The 24,296-nt window shown below is 41.7% G+C and overlaps 1 protein-coding gene across 1 annotated transcript in view; it reads right to left on the bottom strand.

Moving 5' to 3' along the window:
• LOC101175181 (von Willebrand factor A domain-containing protein 5A-like) overlaps positions 1-10,672 on the bottom strand; it is a 34,518-nt gene extending 23,846 nt beyond the window's left edge. Inside the window, exons 1-4 of the mRNA XM_023961605.1 lie at positions 10,588-10,672; positions 10,390-10,504; positions 10,143-10,301; positions 9,956-10,056 (exon numbers count right to left, since the gene is read on the bottom strand). Of these exons, the coding sequence (XP_023817373.1) occupies positions 9,956-10,056; positions 10,143-10,301; positions 10,390-10,401 (272 nt within the window). The 5' untranslated portion in view covers positions 10,402-10,504; positions 10,588-10,672. The remainder of the gene's footprint in view (positions 1-9,955; positions 10,057-10,142; positions 10,302-10,389; positions 10,505-10,587) is intronic.
• Between the last annotated feature and the right edge of the window lie 13,624 nt (positions 10,673-24,296).

Raw genomic sequence — 24,296 nt, 5'->3', positions numbered from 1 at the left:
ACACTAGCCGCAGGTCGGAAGAACGAATCAATAGTTCGCTTACCCATAGCTCAGACGCGTGCACATATCAAGTTGTGATGATATTTGTCTCCGTTTCCTTCCCACAGATGTTTACGCGCGCGCGAATATCTCTAGGCCCCTCCCCCTACACGCATTTTAGCCACTCACAGTGACTTTCCCTATTCTTTTCATACGCATTGGCCGCCTCACAGACAGGTATCATGCGAGTGTGTGCTCGCGTTTCATGAATATGTGCGCGAGTGTGTGTGTCTACCTGCCTGCGTGTGGGCTCGCGTCTCATTGATTATTTCATTGATCATTGACGTGCCCCTTCCACGTTTAATGTATAAAAAATACGAAGGGTGGGGGAGGCAAATTTACTGGTAGCACATGTGCGACTGGATGTAAAATTTAGTCGCACACTCTCAAATTTTGGTCGCAAAATGCGACCATTTGGTCGCAGTCTGGAGCCCTGCATAGCCACGCTGATGACACTCAACTTTACATCGCTGTGTCTCCTGATGACAAAGAGTCGGTCAACACACTATTAAAATGCATTTTAGACATTAAGTCATGGATGGCAGATAACTTCGCACAGTTAAACCAGGACAAAACAGAGGTTTTAGTGATCGTTTCTGAAGAAAAGTGAGAGATCCTTTTATCTAAACCAAAGAATTACAAAACTTCTCAGTGTGTGAAAAACCTAGATTAGGGTTGGGCGATGTCCCCTAATTTGGCCGTTGACGATGTTTGCTGTCAACCATCGGGATGGACGATGACATCGTCGGGGGGGGGGGGGGGGGTATTTTTACATTTTTCGTTCTTATATAACTGCTATTCGTTATTTTGCTTTTTTCATTTTATTTCCCAACTAATGGTTAATCCGCGATGATCCAGTATAAACTGAGGGAAGTGACTTTAACAGAAAAAGTAACAAGCAAGATAGAAAAGAAGTAGTCCACTCCCGCACTTAGCGAAGTGCGAAGTGGACCTGCGGAGCGCGGATTTACAGCTTTGTGTTTGATGGGAAGGAGGGGGGGGGGGGTACATGAGCGGTATGTGTGGGAGATTTAAGACTGCGATCCGTCCCGCAGCTCTAGGAGTACTACCTAACCTACCGAACTCAGAACCGGGTCTAAACGTGTGTCTGAGCACAGCTCGGATCGTCAGCAGACACACAGAGGTTTGAGCATCAAAGCAGAAATGTCGCTCAGTCCTTAGAAAACATTCAAACAATCACGTGGATTTGTGTTTCCAGTCGTGTCCCGACTAAATAAAGGCTGATGTTATTCACAGGATGCAGCGCCACCCAAAGCTAATGTTGTTAGCCCGTGTTAGCATACTGCTAATCCTGGCTCCGTTCAGAAAAAGCACTGACCACACGGATTAAAATTCAAATGATGAGCGAACAGGTGTTTCATAATAACCGTAACATTATTAAAAGCACGTTTAGAAGATCATCTCGTATTTAACCGAGCTGACATGTCAATATATATAGCCGCTCGGCGCTGTTATCGTTTTGTATTGAATTGTTACATTCAATTTGTGTCTCTTTCGGCTTTTCCCATCAGGGGTCGCCACAGCGAACAAGTCGCATGGTAAACTTGGCAATGTTTTACGCCGGATGCCCTTCCTGACGCAACCTTCTCAAACCGGGCTTGGAACCGGCACAGAGGTGGAGAAGGGAACAGGGAGCAGCCCGGAGTCGAACCCTGGTTTCACGGACGGAAGGCGCCGCAAACCAGCACGAGCTAAACCGGCTCAGAATTGTTACATTCAATAAAGTTTGGAAAAAAAGCAGCTCGGCGGAAGTTGTATCCCCTTCCGGTTTTCAAACTGCGCATGTGCGAATGATTTATTCCGACCGAAATTGTGACCTTAGTGAACGTTTTTATATTCTGAAAACATTTTTCTGGGCCCATCTACACGGTTGGATTCTAATCCGACCATTGATCCCATCAGGATATTTTGTACATGTAACCGCGGCTTATGGTGTCGACGCGCAACGTGGCGGGGGCGTGGCATCACGATGGTGGTCTCTACATCGGGATTTCAGTCACCCATCACGATGGACGATGATATCGTCCATCGGCACAACCCTAACCTAGATGTTATTCTTGACTTAGATGAATTTTACACCACAAATTAAAAATTTTACAAAAACAGGATTTTATCATCTTAAAAACGTTGCCAGAGTCCGCCCATTTCTCTCTCTTGCCAGCACAGAGGTTCTAATGCATGCTTTTATTTCCAGCAGATTAGATTCTTGTAATACTCTGCTCTCTGGTTTTCCCAGAACAAGAATATCAAACCTTCAGCTGCTGCAAAACTCAGCAGCATGCGTATTGACAAGGACCAGGGGGCGGGAACACATTACACCGATCTTAAAATCGCTGCATTGTCTCCCTGTGCGCTTCAGAATTGATTTTAAAGTTCTTTATTGGTTCATAAATGTTTTTATGGTCTCGGGCCTTCATATTTATCTGATATGATTTCAAAGTATGAGCCTTCGCGGACCCTGAAGTTTTCTGATACAGGCCTTTTGGTTTTCCCAAAAGTTAGAACTAAAATGTACGGCGTGGCCTCCTTCAGTTTCATGGACCTCGCCTGTGGAACAGCCTCCCAAAGAGCCTCAGGGCCGCAGAGACTGTTCATGTTTTTAAAGGAATGCTTGAGACCTACCTTTTTTAATTTAGCTTTTAGTTGAATTTTAGGAATTTATTTGATATTTAATTATTTATGTTGTCTTTCTACTAGTTTTATATGTGTATGCATATACATTTATTTATTTATTTTAAATTTTTTAATCACACTTAATATTTTATATGTCTATTAAGGTTTATTTATGTAATTATTTGTTTTTTGTTCTTGTTTTAAGTATATTTTACATTTTATTTATTCCTTTTCTATGTTAGTTGTAACTCCAGTGTTTTCCTCAAAGGGATACTCCATATCGGTGACTGACCCTTCTCAGTGAACGGGGTCGCTGCAGTGGGACCTCCCGGGTCTGAGTCTTTTGATCGGATTTCCAAAATTCAAGGAAGAAAATTACAGACCCCCCCCCCCCCCCCCATTTGACTATTTCACTAGTTTCATCTGTGAAGAAGCATATAGAAGGAATGATCCAATCTTCATATTTTCACGCAACTATGAAAAAGTGCATGAAGAGCCCGTGAGGAGTTTTGGGAACAGAATATCAGTTCACAGAACCTACGTTTCAGCAGCAGCAAAACCATTAACAAATCTGCCTGCAAAAACCCCTAAGGACTGGGGAAAAACTGCCCCATCCACAACAACTCACACCCAATAAATGTAGAGCTGAAAGTATCATTGAAAAGAAAACAATTCTTAGAGAAAATGGAATCTCTTTTAAATGCTGCACCTCAACCAGTAATCTTGCAAAGGACTGTAAAACCCTGGTAAAGTGCTCAGAGTGCAACAGTGACTGCCACGACACAGCAATGCATGCTAGCACACTGCCCCAAGTCTCTACAAGGTCTCCTCCCCCAACAAACAACGGTGGGGAGGAGCAGCAAACCGTCACCAATGCGACTGTAAATTCACAGTGCACTCAAGTTTGTGGACCAGGGCAAAAAGGTAGATCCTGCTCTAAGATTTGTGTCGTCTAAAATTTGTCAGGTCCGAGTTTAGGTCAATGTGAAAAAGCAGCCTACATGTATGCCATTCTGGAAAGTAATGGTCCACTGGTCCACCCAGTCTTTTTAGAACTGTTTAACCTCAGAAGGCAGTTGTTCCCATACAGATTGAAAACATGTCTTGGGCCATTTGTAACTTCCGGACGCAAAGCAAAAGGTTTCCAGATTGAAATCTTGATAGAAAAATAGTCCTCTCACTTCCGTCCATCATTGAGTGGAATGAGATACTGAATGACCGCATCTGGCCCCCACGCCAGATGCAGCCCCGTTGTCACCCGCACCTGAGAAAGATATGACAGGACATTTCAGAGCTTGACCCCCAAATCAGAAATCCTGACCGAAATGGACATTTTGAGAGTTCATAAAGTCTGCCAGGAAGTAAACGTCCCCCAACGCTCTTTTCGCCCAGAGACTGGATCTAAGATGCGTCCTGATTGAAGTATTTGTCTGGGAAAACTCGCATAAACAAACCATAAGCACATACAGAACGATGTGTTGGAAAACGGACGCCCATCTATATGTACATCCTGCAACAGCTCCATCAGGCTGATCAAAAATGCCTACCAAGGTGGGGAGGAACAGAGGAAACTTAACAGTGCATCGTTGTAACTTTAGGAAAGAGCATTTCAACGACACAGCTTCGGACAATCTGTGCCCAGAAACAGTGAACTTGTAAAACCGAATCCCATTCTGAAAGAGGACTTGATTTGTGTTGGTGGTAGACTAAAACACACTCAGATAAACACAACAAAAAGGAACCCCATCATCTTGCCAAAGAACAGTCACATTTCCCTGCTTCTAGTGACAAAATACCACGAACAAGTCAAGCCCCCTCCTGAAGGACAGTTCACAAACAAAGATCTCTGCGGCAAATAGTGGAGACAAGTGCAAGCTTTTGCAGACGAGTTCTGGCATCGCTGGCCCCAGTAATGCAGTGGTGGACAAAATTGTTGGTACCCCTCAGTTAAAGAAAGAAAGTCCAGAATGCTCACTGAAATGAATTGAAACGTTCAAAAGTAACAATAAATTAAAAACTTTATTGAAAAATAAATAATCCAAATCAGCCATTACTTCTGAGTTGTTGATTAACAGAACTATTTAAAAAAACAAACTAATGAAATAGGGGTGGACATAAATGATGGTACCTCCATAAAAGACTAAGAACTAATTGGGGTCATGATGAACTCAGGTATGTCCTTTAATTGACATAACAGCTGTTTTCAAGCCCATAATCAGTCAGTCTACCTATTTAAAGGGAGTCAAATAGTCACGTTGCTGTTTGGTGAAAAGGTGTGAACCACACTGAACATGGACAACAGAAAGCAAAGGAGAGAATTGTCCCAGGACATTAGAAAACAAAATTATAGAAAAACATCGTTAAGGTAAAGGCTATAAAACCATCTCTAAGCAGCTTGAAGTTCCTGTGATAACAGTGGCACATATTATTCAGAAGTTTAAGACCCACAGGACAGTAGCCAACCTCCCTGGATGTGGCCGGAGGAGGAAAATTGATGACAAATTGAGGAGATAGATGTTGGAACTGTATCCAAAGAACCCAGAACAACCTCCAAAGACATTAAAGGTGAACTCCTAGATCAAAGTACATCAGTGTCAGATCGCACCATTCATGGTTGTTTCAGCCAGAGTGGACTTCATGGGAGACGACCAAGGAGGACACCACTGTTGAAAGGAAATTATACAAAAGCCAGACTGGAATTTGCAAAAATGCATGTTGACAAGCCACAAAGCTTCTGGGAAAATGTCCTTTGGACAGATGAGACAAAACTAGAGCTTTTTGGTAAGGCACATCAGCTCTATGTTCGTAGACTCAAAAATGAAGCCTACAACCAAAAGAACACTGTCCCTACTGTGAAACATGGAGGAGGCTCAGTTCTGTTTTGGGGCTGCTTTGCTGCATCTGCCACAGGGTGTCTTGAAGTTGAACAAGGTAAAATGAAATCTCAAGATTACCAAGCCTTTCGGGATAGAAATATGCTGCCTAGTGTCAGAAAGCTTGGTCTCAGTCGCAGGTCATGGGTCTTCCAACAGATCTGAATCCCATTGAACATCTATGGAAGGAGCTGAAACATGCCATTTGGAGAAGACATCCATCAAACCTGAGACAACTGGAGCAGCTTGCTCATGAGGAGTGGGCCAAAATACCTGTGGACAGGTGCAGAAGGCTCATTGACAAATGCAGAAACTGTTTAATTGCAGTGATTGCCTCAAAAGGTTGTGCAACAAAATATTAAGTTATGGGTCCATCATTTATGTCCAGCCCTATTTCATTAGTTTGTTTTTTTAAATAATTCTGTTAATCAACAACTCAAAAGTAATGACTGATTTTGATTATTTAATTTTCAATAAAGTTTTAATTTATTGTTACTTTTCTAACGTTTCAAGTCATTTCAGTGAGCATTGTGGACTTTCTTTCTTTAACTGAGGGGTACCAACAATTTTGTCCACCACTGTATCCTCCCAATCTTCAAACTCGGAGGAAATGGACCATATCAATGAGAAATGTGAAAGAAGGGGATGTTGAACCTATGAAGGATTGTCAAAAGAAGTGCAAGAAATGGCTGACGGCAAAGGTTACTCCTGTCTTCCCTGGAAGAGATGGCAGAGTCAGAGAAGTGCAACTCAAGACATCAGAACAAGGAACCTCAAAGAGATTTCAGAGACCTATTTCAGAAATAGTTCTTTTGCCAGCAGATTAGAAAGGCTATGTTTCAACAAAGTTAAGTAGTGACCTTATTAGGTCAGGTGGGGAGTGTTCTGCCTTTCAGGCACGTTTTCCAGTTATGTTTTCATGGAGACCTATTTTGAAAGTACGACGGAGTATTAGGGCCACCAAAAAAAAAAAAAAAAAAGCCACCAAAAAAAAAAAAAAGTAAATTTACGAGTTTTTATCTCGTAAATTTAGGAGATAAAAAGTCGTAAATTTAGGAGATAAAAAGTCGTAAATTTACGAGTTTTTATCTCGTAAATTTAGGCGATAAAAAGTCGTAAATTTATGAGAAAAAAACTCGTAATTTTAGGAGATTACAGTGGAAGTGAATATGCATAGCAGCAGGTGAACGCGTGCAGCAGCAGAGCAGACCGACTAAACTTTGTTGAACAGGTGAGCTGAATGTTTATTGATAATGTTCCAAATGTCTGGAAGCTTATTTATTTGATTTACGATTCATTAAAGTTTTATTTATTGATGGTTGGTTTGCAGGATCACTGCAGCCCGATGAAGCCGTCGGGTGTCCCCGCAGCTGTCCGCTTGAATCCTTTCTTCCTCCACCAAAGACAAGATCTCTACGTCTGTGTGACGCTTCCGTCACACAAAAGGAGGAGCACTTTTTTTTGGCATTTTCAATGTTCTAAAGCTAATATAGAAGACAATTTTCATTCCTCTTTATTGTTTTATGCTGAAACAGGACATTTCATCTGCAGGAGGAGGCGTTTGTAAGACTGTTTACTTCCGCATTGGTGTTCGGATGACAGCTTCATGACGTAATCAGACAGATGAACTTCAGGATATGTGAATGAAAAGGAGAATAAAGGCTGCAGCGATCATCTGCACCCAAACGTGTCTCTGAGCTCCTTATTTTACATATGAAACTCCGCTTTACTGACACTGAACCCCGGAAAGATGGCTACATTGACAATAATCTGATTTTGAGTCGCCAAAAGGTTCAGAATCTCTTTGTTTTAAACCTATAATAATACGGAAATGAAGCTTCACAAAAGGCTCCACATACTTAATCTTCAAGCTACGTTCCGATAAACGGACAACTTCGGTGTTTTTTCCTTAATCTACGACTTTTTTCTCGTAAATTTATGAGATAAAAAGTCGTAAATTTACGAGTTTTTAATCTCCTAAATTTACGACTTAAAATCTCATAATTTAACTTTTTTTTTTTTTTTTTGTGGCCCTAATACTCCGTCGTATGAAAGCAACGGGATGAACTACCAGAAAAAATTCTGACAATTTGCTTTTAGTTCCAAGCTTATTCACAGGATGTTGACAAAAATGTTGTCAATTTTATGTTTGGTTGTAAATCTTGAAAACATTAGAATTAATTTGTAGGTGTTCTGCCTTTCAGGCACGTTTTCCAGGTATTTTTTCATGGAGACTTTTATTTTGAAACCGCCGTTCTTATTTTGGCGAAGTCCCAACCAGACTTGCTTGAAGTTTGCTAGTGGAGGAGAAAATGCAGAGAGCTGATGTCCCGCATGTCTTGCATTCAAAACCCACCGAACTTTAGGTTGATCCTCTCTCTACAGAAGGTACACCTGTATGTATTTTGTGTGGGTTTAAATGAGTTTTAGAGATTTAAAACTGACTTATAAGTAGGGTTGGGTATCGTTAAGGTTTTAACGGTACTACTACTCTTATTGATACTGCTGATCGATCCGGTATTTTAACGATACTCTTATCGATACTTTTTGAGGACAAAAATAAATAAATAACAAATTAAGAACATAAACTGTTTTATTTCCTCATCATGCAACAATGTTTTTTAACAAAACATTTTACTTTATACATTTTTCCAACTTGAAAAGTAAAATACATGAAAAAAGAAGTTATTTAAAGAAAAATAAACAGCAATGTTTTGACATATTGCTGTTATGATGTAAATATAAAACAAATTAAATAAATGTTCATAGTTCATAAGATCATCCCAGAGAAAGTCTCTGCTTCAACTCCCACAGTGAAAACTGCGTCTTAAGGCCTGTTCACACCGGGACGAATTTCGCCCGCGATTTTCGCAGACGTTTAACGCCTCGTGACTAAACAAACGGCACCAATGTGAGTGTGCACACCGACGGGAAAAAACGCCACGAGTCAAAGCGTCACTTTTTAAAAAACGCCTCGGGTTCGTTTTTTTTTTTTTTTTGACGCGTTGCGTCGAAATCTATTCGACCAATGAGAATGGCGCTTTTGCACACGTGTCTGGAGCTTCTGAAGTTACAGTAAAACACAACTTGGGGGCGCTCAAACACAAAACTGCCTTGCTGAGCACACATACCAGCGAAGAAGATAGACGCCGAGTTGCATCTACACTGCCGCGGAGAAATAATGACGGACATTCTAAAATATCCCCGAACCAAGCACCAGTTGGAGCTACTGGTGCTTGAAATATTCATGTTTTCTTTGTATTATTCTGACAAGCGCGTAAATACTTGCTCTCTTCTTCTGAGTGAAAAGCGAGTTTAAGAAGCGTAAAGTTGCGCAGCGCCACCTTGTGAACAGGAGTATTTCTGTTTACATTAAGCGCCATCTAATGTCAGGGAATGAAATTACATGTTCACTCCGCTCATCGTCAGCGAAAATCGCCTGGGTGTGAACACAAAAAACGTGGCTAAAAACGCTGGCGAATAACGCCTGGCGAATATTCGTCCCGGTGTGTACGGGCCTTTAATCTGACGCCCATGTTTCCATCTCTTTGAAGCCAAAGCCCCTCCCCCGCCTCTCTACCTGCTTTTCCTCTCTACCTGTTCACCTGTTCATATCCTCTGCAGCTGAGAGTTGTTTTTTCTCGCCCCCCTCCACTGTGTTCTATACAGAGAGTGCTAAATACGGTCATCATAGCAGCAGGTTGACACGATAGTCGGGGCGCTCCAGCACAGTTTTAATTCATTTTACGCGCTCGCCGTGTACTGCCTGCACAACAGCCCCGCCCCCTGTACACATAAATAGCCAGCCAGACTTCTCCTCTTCAGCGAGAATAGCAAAATGAATATCATCATTAATTAACGGAAAATTGACTGACTTGGTGAGTTAAATATGGAAGATAACGTTTATATTTTGTGGTACACAAAAAAAATGTGACTTCTCCAGTACCGATAGCAGAACCGTTGAGGTCAGATCTTAACGATACTGCGGTCTTGAAGAATGTTGCCCCGGGGCTCGTTCAATACCGGAGCTCGGTACCCATCCATACTTATACGTTTAAAGTTAAACGCAAATCCTGTGCTGTTAGACGTGTGCAGTTTGATACATTGTCTGGTGTGGTTCATGACAGCTAAAATTCTTGATTCCTTTGTTTGATGTTTTCCGATTATTTAAAAAGACTAATGACTGTTCTTATTTCTGTATTTTTACAGTTTCACTTTATAACCCAGATTACAAGAATGTTAATTAAAGCAACTTCAAAAAGAAAACGTCTTGTTTTTTGAAACAAAGTTCAGCTAGCTGTATAGCTGAAAGCTACGTCATGTTTCAGAGGGGACAGACAGTACAGTAGGATAAATGTTTTATATCATTTAAGTCAGAAAAAAACACAATAAAAAAGAATGTGTATTACCCAGTGTCCTTTGCAGGATTCAGGTTAAACTGTTGTTTGCTCTCATAGGGATGATCTCCCAGAGTGTAATTCACCGTCACACTGCAGTCTGTTTGGGAACTCTGACAAAACAAAATACAGTTTAGAGACCAGTGCATGCACAAACACACAACTTCTACACAAAACCTAAAGGAGATCTCACCAGTACCTTTCCACAGAGTTGGGCATAAACCAGTGACCTCTGACCCTGGAAAATTGTTGTGATTGGTGGAGAGAGGACAGTGGCAGACACTCCCTTTGGTAAATCCCATGTGACAGAGATGTCTTTGACAACAGGCTGTAGTGCAAATTTCAGTGACTGCATCACCTGATGGTTAGGAAACAGTGAATAACATATAAAAGTTTATTTTGCTCAATAAAGGCGTATTATTGAATTTAGTTGTTTGCTATTTTACTTTTGCCTGCATCCTGTCACTTCCTGTGATGAACTGAGCGTGACCTCTGCCCTCCTGAGCCAACCCATTGATGAGAGCAGAGCTGGCTCCTTCTCCAATCCCAAAAGAGAAACACCTGCAAACAACACACTGGTGTTAAACACACAAAACACACAAACACAGGACACATGCAGTGAATCTGTGTTTTAGTGCTTTCACCTGTGGGAACCTGCATTCTTCCTAACTAGATCTAGAACTTCCTTGGTGTTCCCCACCTCTCCATCAGTGAAGACAAACAACTGAGTGGAAAGACAGAAGTTACACAAAATCACACAGAAAAACCTGTCAAACAGTCAAACTTGTGTCCTGTAGCCAGCTTCACCTGCACACCAACAACACAAAGATGAAGAAACCTTTGCATCTTCTTTCCAGCAACAACTACTTCTCACAGCTGTTTACTTACAGCAGCCTCTGTGTGATCAGTGTTCAGGTACTGAAGAGGCTCCAGAGAACAGCTGGACTCTACTTTGGAAACTGGACGAGGAGAGGACACTCGTGCAGAAAAGGACAGACTGTAGGGAATCTTAGGGGCTGTAATTAAGCTCACCAGGAATCTAAGACCTGTAAGCCCTGCAAACACCACAACAAACAACCAGGAGTCACTAAAGAACACAATAATGAACATTTGAGGAAACTGTAAGCAGAAAGAACAAATATGTGTTTGTTGTGTTTTATACTTTAAACCAGTGAAATTACTGTCCCGGTACCGGTCTGTGGGTCACTTGGTACTGGACCGCAGGAATATAAAAAAAAATACATACAAGATTATTTCTGGGGGGTTTTCTGACACTGAAGGAAGTTTTATTTTGGATCTGGAGAAGGGTTGTGCCGATGGACGGTGATGGGTGACTGACATCCCGATGGAGAGACACCATCGTGATGCCACGCCCCCGCCACGTTACGAGTCGACCCCATAAGCCGTGGTTACATGTGCAAAATGTCTTGATCGGATCAATGGTCGATTAGAATCCAACCGTGTACATGGGCCCAGAAAAATGTTTTCAGAATATAACAAACGTTCACATGGGTCACACTTTTGGTCGGAATAAATCATTCGCATAGGGCTGAAACGATTCCTCGAGTTACTCGATTACAAAAATTCCTCGAGGCAAAAACTCTGCCTCGAAGCCTCGTTAAATTCCTATGACGCGCACTATACGCGCAGGGATTTGATTGTGTCACACGGACCGTTTATTCACACGGACCTTTTGAATTTAGTTGGCGCGATGGCGGAGAATAGATCTATAAATAAACGGCAGAAATTGCCTAAAGTGTGGGATCATTACACACTTAATAAAGAAGAGAACAAGGTGCAGTGTCTCTACTGCAAAATAGAGCTGGCATTCCACAACAGCACATCTTCCATGATTCAGCATCTGAACAGAAGACATCTGCGCGACCGCTGGAACCCCGACGCCTTAGGCGCGGGACCCGCGCGTGCCGCCAGCAGTCAGCGAGTGGCGGCGTCAGCCGCTCCGCGGCGACCAGCGCGGGACGCTTCGGCGGGCTGCGAGAGCCCCTAGCTGCGGTATTCAGGCCACCAGGCCTGCTTTGAACACTCCAATTTTTTCAAAGTAAACGCTTCGGACCCCGCGGGACACTCAGCTAAGACCATCGAGGGGGCGCCGAGAGGCAGGGGCTGGGACAGGCGGTAGCTCGCCTTTCGGCGGACCGCGAGGCTTCTTTAAGCATTGCAAAAATAACAAAGGCATTATTTTTACACGAAATATAAACAATGATAATGATCAAATATGTTTTTCTGATTCTTTTATTTTTAATGGCCTTCCATGTTGGTGTTGTGCCACCCTTTCAAAGTCTTCTGTCACCCCCCCCCCCCCATACATTGCATCATTAAAATCAAATGCTTGTTCATTTTACAACCACATCATTTTTGTTATGCATTATTTGTTTTGGTTGTTCAAAAACACACACAAAGAGTGCTAGATTAATCGATTACAAAAAGAATCGATAGCTGCAGCCCTACATTCGCACATGCGCAATAGGGTTTGCAAAACCGAAAAAGGATATGACTTCTGCCGAGCAGCTATATACATTGATATGTCAGCTCCGTAATATACGAGACGATCTTCTAAACCTGCTTTTAATAATGTTACGATTATTATGAAGCGCCTGTTCGCTCATCATTTTAATTTTATTCAGTGTGGTCAGTGCTTTTTCTGTTGAAGAATGGAGCCTGAAAGATTCAGAAACCAGGATTAGCAGTATGCTAACACGGGCTAACAACATTAGCTTTGGGTGGTGCTGCAATCTGCATCCTGGCTGCACGTAAACATGTGGGAATAACATCAGCCTTTATTTTGTCGGGACGCGACTGGAAACACTAATCCATGTGATTGTTTGAACGGTTTCTAAGGACTGAGCGACATTTCTGCTTTGAAGCTCACACCGCCCCAAAGCGGTGTGTGTGTGTGCTGACGGTGCGAGCTCTGGTCAGACACACACTTTTAGACCCGGTTCTGAGTTTGGTTGCTCGTTCCCCTAGAGCTGCGGGACGGATCGCAGTCCTAAATCTCCCACACATACCGCTCATGTAACAAAGCACCCCCACCTTTCCCCTCAAACACAAAGCTGTAAGTCCGCAACCCACCGGTCCACTTGACTAATTAAGTGCGGGAGCAGACTACACTTCTTTCTTTTTTTTTTGTTACTTTTTTTGTTAAAGTCACTTCCCCTCAGTTTATAATGGATCATCGCGGATGAGTCATTAGTTGGGAAATAAAATAAATAAAGTAATAAAGTAAAATAACGAATAGCAATTATATAAGAACAGAAACTTAAAAATACCCCCCCCCCCACGACGATATCATCGTCCATCCCGATGGTTGACGGCAAACATTGTCAACGGCCAATTTAAGGGACATCGCCCAACCCTAATCTGGAGATGCACAGGGGCTAATCTAAAATAAGACATGAAGGCAGTCATGTTTTGCTACAAGCAGAGGATTGACAGGGCAGAACATTCAGGTCTTTAGCAGCTACGGGTCTATCAACTATTCAGCTGAACCATTATGAACCACTCATACTGTATAAAAGACTCAGATGATTGTGTTAGAAATAAATTCCTGTAGCTTTAAGTTCTGTGTATAGTTAGACAATCCTCATTACACGAGTGATCACGCCATCGTGTTGCTGCGTGGCACCTGCCTGTCTGCTTAGCTCTGTGTGTGTGAGTGTGTCACTGCGTGGTTGTATGAAATAAGGTTTTTCTCCTTGGATGTTTAGTGTGCGTTGATGACTAAGTTTCTGTTAATGTGTGTTTTCTTTGAGTCATTTTGTTTAATTACCCACAATGTTTAGGTAGTGCACAGCTAAATTATTGTTAATTAGTCAATAACGAGCATGGAGCGCACGTGGGCGGGCTTAACTTCTTAGTTCTTTTTATGTGATTAAAGTTGCACATTGAGTTTATATTTGTGTTTACTAGAGACCACACACGTGTTCATCCACCCATGGAAAGTAGACCTGCATCTGAAAGTCAAACCAAGAGATGTAAAGCCCGAAGTGTGGATTACAGTTACTGAAGCCATCCTCCTGCCAATTTCCGTTTATTATCACACAGCGATTAACGGAAGCAGCCTCATTCAGGCCTTGAAGTACTGCTCAGTGTTTTAACCAAAATCCTAATCTACACATACTCTACCAATGAAGTCTAGTGGCAGGCCGTGCATTACACACCTGGGTTTTCAGTACTGTTATGTCTGAATCACTCAACCCCTAATTACCCATTTTTATGCCTCTAAATAAACAGAATAAACAAAACACTAAACAAATCTCGTTATGCAACTACAGCCAGCACAAAACATTGAAAACAACCACATAAATTTGGAATATTATTTACTATGATATTGATGATTTCACTTATTGAAAATCGGATTATTTGAAGGCAATCCTCTCCTTCCTCAAAAACAGTTCCATCCCCCTGTCATGTAGATTATCGTCTTCAGTTCCATCAACGTCCTTTTCTATTCCATCAAGGCCAGTGCTGAGAGCCCAGTCTGTCCAGTTGTGTTTCTGCATAGGTTTTAATTCGCTTTAGAGCCGAAAATGTCCGCTCGTCAGACACAGTGAACACGGGGATGGTCAGCGCCAAACACACAAATCTGTACGGCTGCTTCATGATCTCACTCAGATTTTTCTGATGAAGGAAGTCAAGGAGATCAGTGGAATTTCCCTGCTAAATCTTCCATGGTGTACATTACAGTCAGTTCGGTTTTCAACTGAAACGGATCAAAAAGTGCTCTGTGGCTCTGTGTCAAACTGGACAAGGCTGTATGTGACTTCCTGAAACTTCTGTCCAATCAGAAGGTCTGAAAACTGTGACGTTGCCTAACCCTAAAGGTCCTGTTGACACCAACTTAAAATTTGATTGGTTGAAAGAAATGAATGACCATAATTTTGCATTAGGAGGCCTTCACAACTCACGGTGAAGGGCCTTATCCTGCCTGGCAACAAAGGACAGCTAAAATGCGATTGGTTAAATGCTGCAATGTGAAAATACGTCTGTCTGAAAGCAGCATAACCATTGTAAGCACAATAACAGAGAACAGACAGACCATTTGGAATGATTTAATGAGTATGCATGGCAGCAGAGTTTCTGTCATGGTACCTCCGGGAGTCCTCTCCTCCCCCCTCCCTTCTCTGCTTCCTCCTAGATTAGATCCAGCTGTCGGCATTCACCTCATCACCTGCACCTGTATTTAAGATGGCTCCAGACCAGTATTCATCACCAGTTCGTTTGCCCTCTGTGGTGCTTACTTGGTCTACTCTAAAGCTCTCGTCAAGTGAATTTATGCTCTTGTTAATTCCAAGCTCTCGTCTAATCCAAGCTCTCCATCTGCCTACAGAGTTCTCTCATCCATCCGTGCCGATCTGGGTCCAATCACAAGATCATCATCCTCATCTCATTGCCAAGCTCCGCGAAGCATCCACGCTCTGACTTCTTCCTGCCATCAAGTCCGTTCCTCCTACACCAAGCTCCACTTACCTCCAAGAAGCCGCGCTCCACTTTGGCTCCGAAGAAATCCACCTCTGCACCCGGCTTCTCCTGCTCCGGTGACATCTCCGCAGCCCGACTCTTAACCATCAAAGACTTTCAAAATAAATCCATTCTCGCCACTTCCAGTGTCTGTCGTTCTGGGTTTCAGCGTTTGGTCTGCTCAGCCAAGGTACTGCTTCTAGCCAAGCATGACAGTTTCTGCGGAAATAAAGCGAGGTGGCCCAAGACCGACTTGACTGAAGGAATTAACGCTTGTAGAAGAAATGCAAACTGAACATTTTTAAGGATGTCCGTCCTGTTGCTTTCATTTTATGAAATGGGCCATCTTTCCATCCAGGCAAGAACTACAGCAGCAACTTCCAGCGGGTGACAATGAAAAGCTGTCCATCTTTCGCTCCTTTTACTGGGAGGCAGCGTCGGGCGAGTTACGCCACACTTTGTGAATAGATGGTAGAAGTTCTGCTTGCATTAATGTCGAAGTGCAGAAAAGCCAGCATCATTGATGAGGACCCGCACGAGAACGAGACAGACTCTGACAATGAGGAAAGGGAACCTAGTGTGTTTGATAGAAATTTAGCCCAACTGTTCATTTCCGATCCAGAAGATGAGGACTTTGATGGATTTTTGGATGCTGATTGATGACTGAAAAAATGAAAAATAAATCACGACCAACTCAGTTTTGCTCCCGCTGCCTTTTTTAAATACACACTAGCGTGCATGTTTTACCGGTATGTGTTAATGTGCCCAAGCCCTAAAACCTAACACCTTTTGAATGTGTCAAATACAGAAAAAGCACCCATAACTGAAAGTGCGCCTCATGGTCGTGAATATACGGATACCGTGGCTCTTTGCCTCATTTCATATTTATTTTTTTTCACGTGATTCCTCATGGGAGGGGAGCACCGCCATCTTGGTGAGGTCAAGTTACTGCTGCAGTGCATGCATGTGAACACATTTTTTGCAAAATGCCAGTTCATTGTGCAAGTTTCAACTGCCAAAATCAGAGTCCACAAAGGAGGAAGGTAGAACATTTCACAGGTAGGAAATATAATTATTTTCTTTTACCACTGGAGGGGCTTTATTAATAGAACACATGTTGACATGTATGATGCTGCAGGGCTATTATCAACATGCTGCATGATGTACGTATAATTTGCTGTCGACATAAATGTAAACTTTATTTTGTTAAACCTATATACAGTATACTAGGACTAGGCTAATATAGTAATATAGATTTATACATTTCTGACTCAGTGACTGAACTTTTCTTGCAGGTTTCCAATGGATTCAGACTTAAGGAAAAAGTGGGCCTTAGCAATAAAAAGAGCTAACCAAGATGGATCACTGTGGTACTAACTAATACTAACTAATAATACAGTCTGGATATGTTCATAAGATTTTGGTGAAACAGATTTTGATAAGAGGCCAGACTGTTTGCTTGAAACCCGACACCGAGCAATCTGTGTTACACAAACTGATCACTTACATGAATCAGTATAAATCTATTGTTTTTTTTTGTTTCTTTTTAAAGGGGAAAATCTGTTTTGACATTTGGACTTATTGTTGACTTATTATTATCATTTATTATTATTGACCTATCATTGATTTATTGTTATCATTTAATTGTTATCATTTAATATTATTATTGACTAACTATTGATTTATCATTATTATTTATTATTTATTCATAATCTAGCCACAGGGGTTGCAAGCCAGTTGCCTCTGTGCCGGTCCCAAGCCCGGATAAATAGAGAGGGTTGCGTCAGGAAGGGCATCCGGCGTAAAAATTGCCAAAATAACCATGCGAATCATCCACAACACTTTAGACATACCGGATCGGTCGAGGCCCGGGTTAACAACGACCGCCACCGATGCTGTTAACCTACAGGGTGTCGGTGGAAATTTGACTACTGTTGGTGGAAGAAAGAGGGGAGGCAGAAGGGCCCGTGGCCAGAGAGAGAAGGGAAAAGGCAGGAACATAGGTTTGAGAATAGGGACTCTTAACGTTGGCACAATGACAGGGAAAGGCAGAGAGCTGGCAGACATGATGGAGAGAAGGAAGGTAGATGTACTGTGTGTGCAGGAGACAAGGTGGAAGGGCAGCAAGGCACGTAGTATTGGAGGAGGATACAAACTGTTCTATCATGGTGTTGATAGGAAGAGAAACGGGGTAGGAGTGATTCTGAAGGGGGAGTTTGTAAACAGTGTTCTAGAGGTGAAAAGAGTCTCAGACAGGATGATGAGCCTAAAGTTAGAAATTGAAGGGGTGATGGTGAATGTAGTCAGTGGGTATGCGCCACAGGTTGGCTGTGAGTTAGAAGTGAAGGAGAGATTCTGGAATGAGTTGGATGAGGTCATAGAGAGTATCCCCAGAGGAGAGAGAGTTGTTATTGGAGCAGACTTTAATGGACATGTTGGTGAGGGCAACAGAGGTGATGAGGAGGTGATGGGCAGGTTTGGTGTGAAGGAAAGGAATCTGGAGGGACAGATGGTGGTGGACTTTGCGAAGAGGATGGAAATGGCTGTAGTCAACACTTACTTCCAGAAGAGAGAGGAACATAGAGTGACATACAGAAGTGGAGGTAGGAGTACTCAGGTGGACTACATCCTATGTAGACGAGGTCATTTGAGAGAGGTTATTGACTGCAAAGTGGTGGTAGGAGAGAGTGTAGCCAGACAGCACCGCATGGTGGTGTGTAAGATGACTCTGGAGGTCAGGAAGAAGAAGAGAGGGAAAACAGAAAAGAAGACCAAGTGGTGGAAGCTACAGAATGAAGAAACTTGTGAGGAATTTAGGCAAAAGTTGAGACAGGTCCTGGGTGGTCAGGATGAGCTTCCAGATGACTGGGAAACTACAGCAGAAATTATCAGGGAAACAGGTAGGAAGGTGCTAGGTGTGTCATCTGGAAAGAGGAAAGACGGTAAAGAGACTTGGTGGTGGAATGAGGAAGTACAGGAATGCGTCCAGAGGAAGAGGTTGGCTAAAAAGAAGTGGGATGTAGAAAGGACTGAGGAAGGTAGACAGGAGTACAAGGAAGCGCAGCGTAGAGTGAAGAGAGAGGTGGCAAAGGCCAAACAGAAGGCTTACGATGATTATGACAGGTTAGACACAAAGGAAGGAGAGAAGGACTTGTACAGGCTAGCCAGACAGAGAGACAGAGATGGGAAGGACGTGCAACAGATAAGGGTGATTAAGGACAGAGATGGAAAGGTGCTAACAACCCAGGAGAGTGTACAGAAAAGATGGAAGGAGTATTTTGAGGAGCTGATGAACGTGGAAAATGACAGGGAAAGAAGGGAGGAAGATGTGGTTGTTGTGGAGCAGGAAGTAGCAGAGATTGGAAAGGATGAGGTTAGAAAGGCTCTGAAAAGGATGAAGAGCGGAAAGGCCGTTGGTCCTGATGACGTACCTGTGGAGGTATGGAAGTGCCTAGGAGAGACAGCAGTGGAATTTCTAACAAGGTTGTTCAATAGGATTTTAGAGAGTGAGAAGATGCCTGAGGAATGGAGGAGAAGCGTTCTGGTTCCGATCTTTAAGAACAAGGGTGACACGCAGAACTGCAGCAACTATAGAGGAATAAAGTTGATGAGCCACACAATGAAGCTGTGGGAAAGAGTAGTGGAAGCCAGGCTTAGGAAGAAGGTGGAGATTTGTGAGCAGCAGTATGGTTTCATGCCCCGTAAGAGCACCACTGATGCCATTTTTGCTTTGAGAATGTTGATGGAAAAGTACAGAGAAGGTCAGAAGGAGCTGCATTGTGTGTTCGTAGATTTAGAGAAGGCGTATGACAGGGTGCCGAGGGAGGAGCTGTGGTACTGTATGAGGTCGTCTGGAGTGGCAGAGAAGTATGTCAGAGTAGTTCAGGACATGTATGAGAGAAGTATGACGGTGGTGAGATGTGCTGTAGGTCAGACAGAGGAGTTCAAGGTGGAGGTGGGACTACACCAAGGATCAGCTTTGAGTCCTTTTTTGTTTGCTATGCTGATGGACAGGCTGACAGACGAGGTAAGACAGGAATCTCCCTGGACAATGATGTTTGCGGATGACATTGTAATTTGCAGTGAGAGTAGAGAGCAGGTGGAGGAACAGCTAGAGAGGTGGAGGTTTGCTCTGGAAAGAAGAGGCATGAAGGTCAGTCGTAGTAAGACAGAATACATGTGTCTGAACGAGAGGGATCAAGGTAGAAGCGTTAGGTTACAGGGGGCTGAGGTGAAGAAGGTGCAGGAGTTTAAGTACTTGGGGTCAACAGTTCAGTGTGATGGGGAGTGTGGAAAAGAGGTGAAGAGGCGAGTGCAGGCAGGTTGGAGCGGGTGGAGGAAAGTGTCAGGAGTGTTGTGTGACAGAAGAGTGTCAGCAAGACTCAAAGGAAAGGTGTACAAGACAGTGGTGAGACCAGCTCTGCTCTATGGGTTAGAGACGGTAGCAGTGAGACAGAGACAAGAGGCTGAGATGGAGGTAGCGGAGATGAAGATGTTGAGGTTCTCCTTAGGAGTGACCAGGTTAGACAGGATAAGGAACGAGTACATCAGAGGGACGGCTCATGTTGCCTGTGTTAGCGACAAAGTCAGAGAAGCCAGACTGAGATGGTTTGGACATGTTCAGAGGAGGGATAGTGGATATATTGGTAGAAGGATGTTGGAGATGGAGCTGCCTGGCAGGAGGGCAAGAGGACGGCCAAAGAGGATGACTTATTTATATATTGTTATTTATTATTATTATTGACTTATTATTGATTTATTGTTATCATTTAATATTTTTATTGCTTTACTATTGAATTATTATTATTATTATTATTGATTCATTATTATTATTATTATTGACTTATTGTTTATATACTTTTATCATTTAAAATTATTATTGACGTATTGTTGGGCTTTTCTAAATAATTTAAATTACATGTCAAAGAGGTCTAAAACTTTGAAATGTTTAAAAATTATTTTCAAAAATTCTTTGTAATCTTTATTTATTTATAAGAAGTCCTGCAACAATGCATTTCTCATTAAAGTTTGAGCTTAAAAGGCTGACTGTTTCTCTTATTTAACAGCAACAAATGATGTATTTATATATAAAAATTATATGCATTTATTATATATTTATTTATATGTACAAGTATATAGAAATATGAATATATATAAATCATATAAAAGCTACTTAGATGCCACCAAAGGCTATAGAAATCATTGTCATGTGTCATTGTCACGTCGTCGACCTCACCAAGATGGCGTCGCGCTCCGCCACTGTCGGCCAGGCTTCTAAAGCGGGCGTGTCTCCTCTGGTGATATAACTCATTGCATGTGAACACATTTTTTTGCAAAATGGAGTTCCGGAAGATGGCGGAGTGAGTGGCGGTGTTTGAGGCAGGGTCTGAAAGAGAAACCAATTTTTGTGTCCAATTACGAATTGTGGTGAGAACAACCATCCCCAGAAGTGTCAGAAAATCAATATTAGGTAGGAAAAAAATACGGATAACTTCTAGATATATTTTTCACGTTTTTTCTCTACTGCATGAAGAATGGCTAACCCAAGGCAAGCTAACGTTAGTGACCATGATTATGACCTCCGGGCTCTTGAAAACAGTTTTGAGGAAGAAGAAACAGTGCAAATGGAGCAAGCAGTTGCTGAGGATGTGAATGACCCGATCTGCTTAAACAGCCCAAACCCAAAAAGAATGAAGAAACGAGGAGCAACGAAAAAACAAGATGGCGCTAGTAATGCCAGCCTCACTCATGCCATGCAGGCTATTCTAACCAGATTTGACGGCCTTCATTCACGTATGGATGAAATCCAAACAGCTCTGAAAAGATTTGACGACTTGGAAAAGAAATTGGAAGGCATAGAAAATGGCATGGATGGGATTGGAAAATCTACAAAAGAGAACACAGAAAATATTGTGAAGCTGCAAGAACGTGTGGAGCATCTCTCATTAGAAAACAAAGAGTTGAGAGAGAAATGTCTGGAGAGCGAAAGATACAAGAGTAGATGGGACCTGCGGCTGATGGGGCTGCCAGAGAAAGAAAACGAAAACACCAGAGAGGTCGTCCTCGGTATCCTCACCCGTGTGGTTCCGATGTCTGTGGAGAAGCTCCGGGACACCGTTGACACCGTTCATCGGCTGGGAAAAAGAGGCGCAGGGAATAACAACATGCCAAGAGCCATAATAATCCAGTTTGCAATGCGCACGGTGAGAGACGAAGTGTGGAGAAAAATCCAAGGAAGCCAGAGTCTGCAAAGAGATAAAGATCTACTTCAGGGAGGACTTCTCCAAAGAAGATCGGGAAGCAAGAGCCAAACTCTGGCCGATGGTGGAGCAAGCCAGACGGAGCGGGAAGAGAGCCTTTCTGAAGGAGGGATATGCGCTGATAGAAGGGAAGAAAGTGATGCCATGACGACCAGAGACAGAGTTTGAAGGTCTGTTTTTGTTGAGCATTAAAATGTTGTAATTTCAAAGTTGATAACAAGGTTTATAATTAAAAAAAAAAAGAACTTTTATTATCAACGGGGAAGTTGGTCCAATTATGTTTTTTTATGGTTTTGGACAGACATTCTGCTCATTCCTGCATCTTCAGGAAATCTCAGCGTTTATTTAGACACCAAGTATTCTGCTCAGTGTTCATGTCTATTTTATTTTTATTTATATTCCTTTACTCACACGGCACGAGCCGCTCAGCAGGAGTCCTGATTCTGTTTAACAGGTTTACGGGGAAGTTAATTAGGCATCTTGGAGACAGAGAAGGCCACTGGTTGTTAGCAGCTATTGAAATGAATGAGCAAGCCATTATTGTTCTGACTTTATATGGGTACAATAACAAAGTACAAAATAAGAATATGTTGGAAAAACTTGCTAAGGTTTTGGTGGAATGGAAAATTTCTCTTGATATACAGATAAAATAATTATTGGAGGAGACTTTAACATTGCTTCAAACTCCTGGCTTGATAGATTACCCGTTAAAGGACAACAACCAGAACACAATGATGTCATCAGAAACTTCTGTTTGTCAACAAACACATTTGATTACTGCAGATTAAAAAACCCCACGTCTATAAACTATACATGGATTAGTGCTTCAAGCAATAACCAGCAATCAAGAATAGATTATTGGCTTATTTCTCAACATTTATCTGCTCATGTAGGAAACTGTGAAATAGAACCGTCTCCACTTAATGACCATTCTTTAATCAGCCTTTCCCTAAAACTGTGCAAAAATGCACAACCATCTCCAAACATGTGGAAATTTAACAATAAACTTTACTAAATGACATATTTAGTAAGGAGATCAAATCTCTATGTTTGAAAGTCAAGGGAATGGAAATGACAAACAAAGGGAAGTGGGAGTGGTTTAAATTTGAAAGCAGGTGAAATTGCCAAAAATGTTGTAAAAATATAAAAATAAAGCAAAAGGAAATAGTCAGAAATATGAAAATTTTACCCAACAAGGCTGATCCTTCAGAGGAAGATCTGGCCGAGTTAAACATGCTCCAGAAACAACTTGATGAGATTTATGCAGAAAAAGCAAACGGTGCGTTTATACGATCCAGAGCTAAGTGGACTGAAGAGGGAGAAAAAAAAACAACAACATACTTCTATGGATTAGAGAGAAGAAAATTGCGACATCTTTTTTACCCAAATTAAAGAACACATCCAAAAGATAGAAGACGTTGATAGAATTAGTTTAGAAGAAGATGTAACTATATCAGAAATTGAAATTGCATTGAAAAATATGAGTAATGGCAAATCACCAGGAATAGGTGGACTGACTGCAGAATTTTTAAAGTTTTTCTGGCAGGACATTAAAGATTTAATGATTAATGCTTTCAATGATTGTATCCAGGAAGGTTGCCTAACTCCATCTATGAAAACTGGACCAATAACCTTACTCCCTAAACCAAATAAGGACTCTTCAAAGTTAGATAATTGGAGGCCCATCACCCTGCTGTGTAATGATTACAAACTATTGGCACTAGTTTATGCAAACAGGATAAAACTGGTTCTAGACAAAGTAGTGGATAGTTTTCAATCTGCCTTTATAAAAGGAAGAAACATACATTATAATGTAAGATTAATTCTGGATATGCTGGATTATCAATCTATGATAGAAACAGAAAGTCTCATTTTATTTATTGATTATTTCAAAGCCTTTGATTCTGTAGAACATAACTATTTATTTCAAACGCTGGAACATTTTGGATTTGGAAAAAAAAATTGCTCAATTATAAGAATGTTCTATACTGATATCTACAGTTACATCACTGTTAACTCAGAACTAACACCCAGAATAAATGTAACATGTGGAATAAGGCAAGGATGTCCAATATCACCAAAAATCTTCATTCTATGTACTCAACTCTTTGCATACTTAATTCTAAACAACCCTAATTTTCAAGGCATTAAAGTTTTTGATTTTGAATTCCGCCTTAGCCCGTTTGCAGATGACAGTTTTTTCTCTAAAAGACAAAAACATGGTAATGAAAGCCCTGCAAATTATATCCATTTTCTCAAAAGCTTCTGGTCTTCAATTAAACTTACAAAAATGTGAATTACTACCCCTGTACTCTTGTCTGGAAAAAGAAATGTTTTCAATCCCAGTAAAACACGAAGTGAAATATTTAGGAATTAAATTAATTAGAGATGAAAAAGAAAGAGAAGAAATAAACATAATGGAAAAAATTAACCAAATGCAGAAATCATTCAATCACTGGTTAATCAGAGATCTAACCGTTTTGGAAGAAATTTGTTGTCCAAATCTGAAGGAATTTCAAAATTAATTGATCCGTATCAATCTCTCTACATTAACCCAAAGAATGTTAAAAAAAATTAACTCAGTTATTTATAAATTTATTTGGAGAAATAAG

The sequence above is a fragment of the Oryzias latipes genome, chromosome 13, assembly GCF_002234675.1.
Source record: "Oryzias latipes chromosome 13, ASM223467v1".
NCBI classification, from domain to species: Eukaryota; Metazoa; Chordata; class Actinopteri; order Beloniformes; family Adrianichthyidae; genus Oryzias; species Oryzias latipes.
The sequence above is the reverse complement of the archived record's forward strand: the minus strand, read 5'-3'. Positions and strand labels throughout refer to the sequence as shown.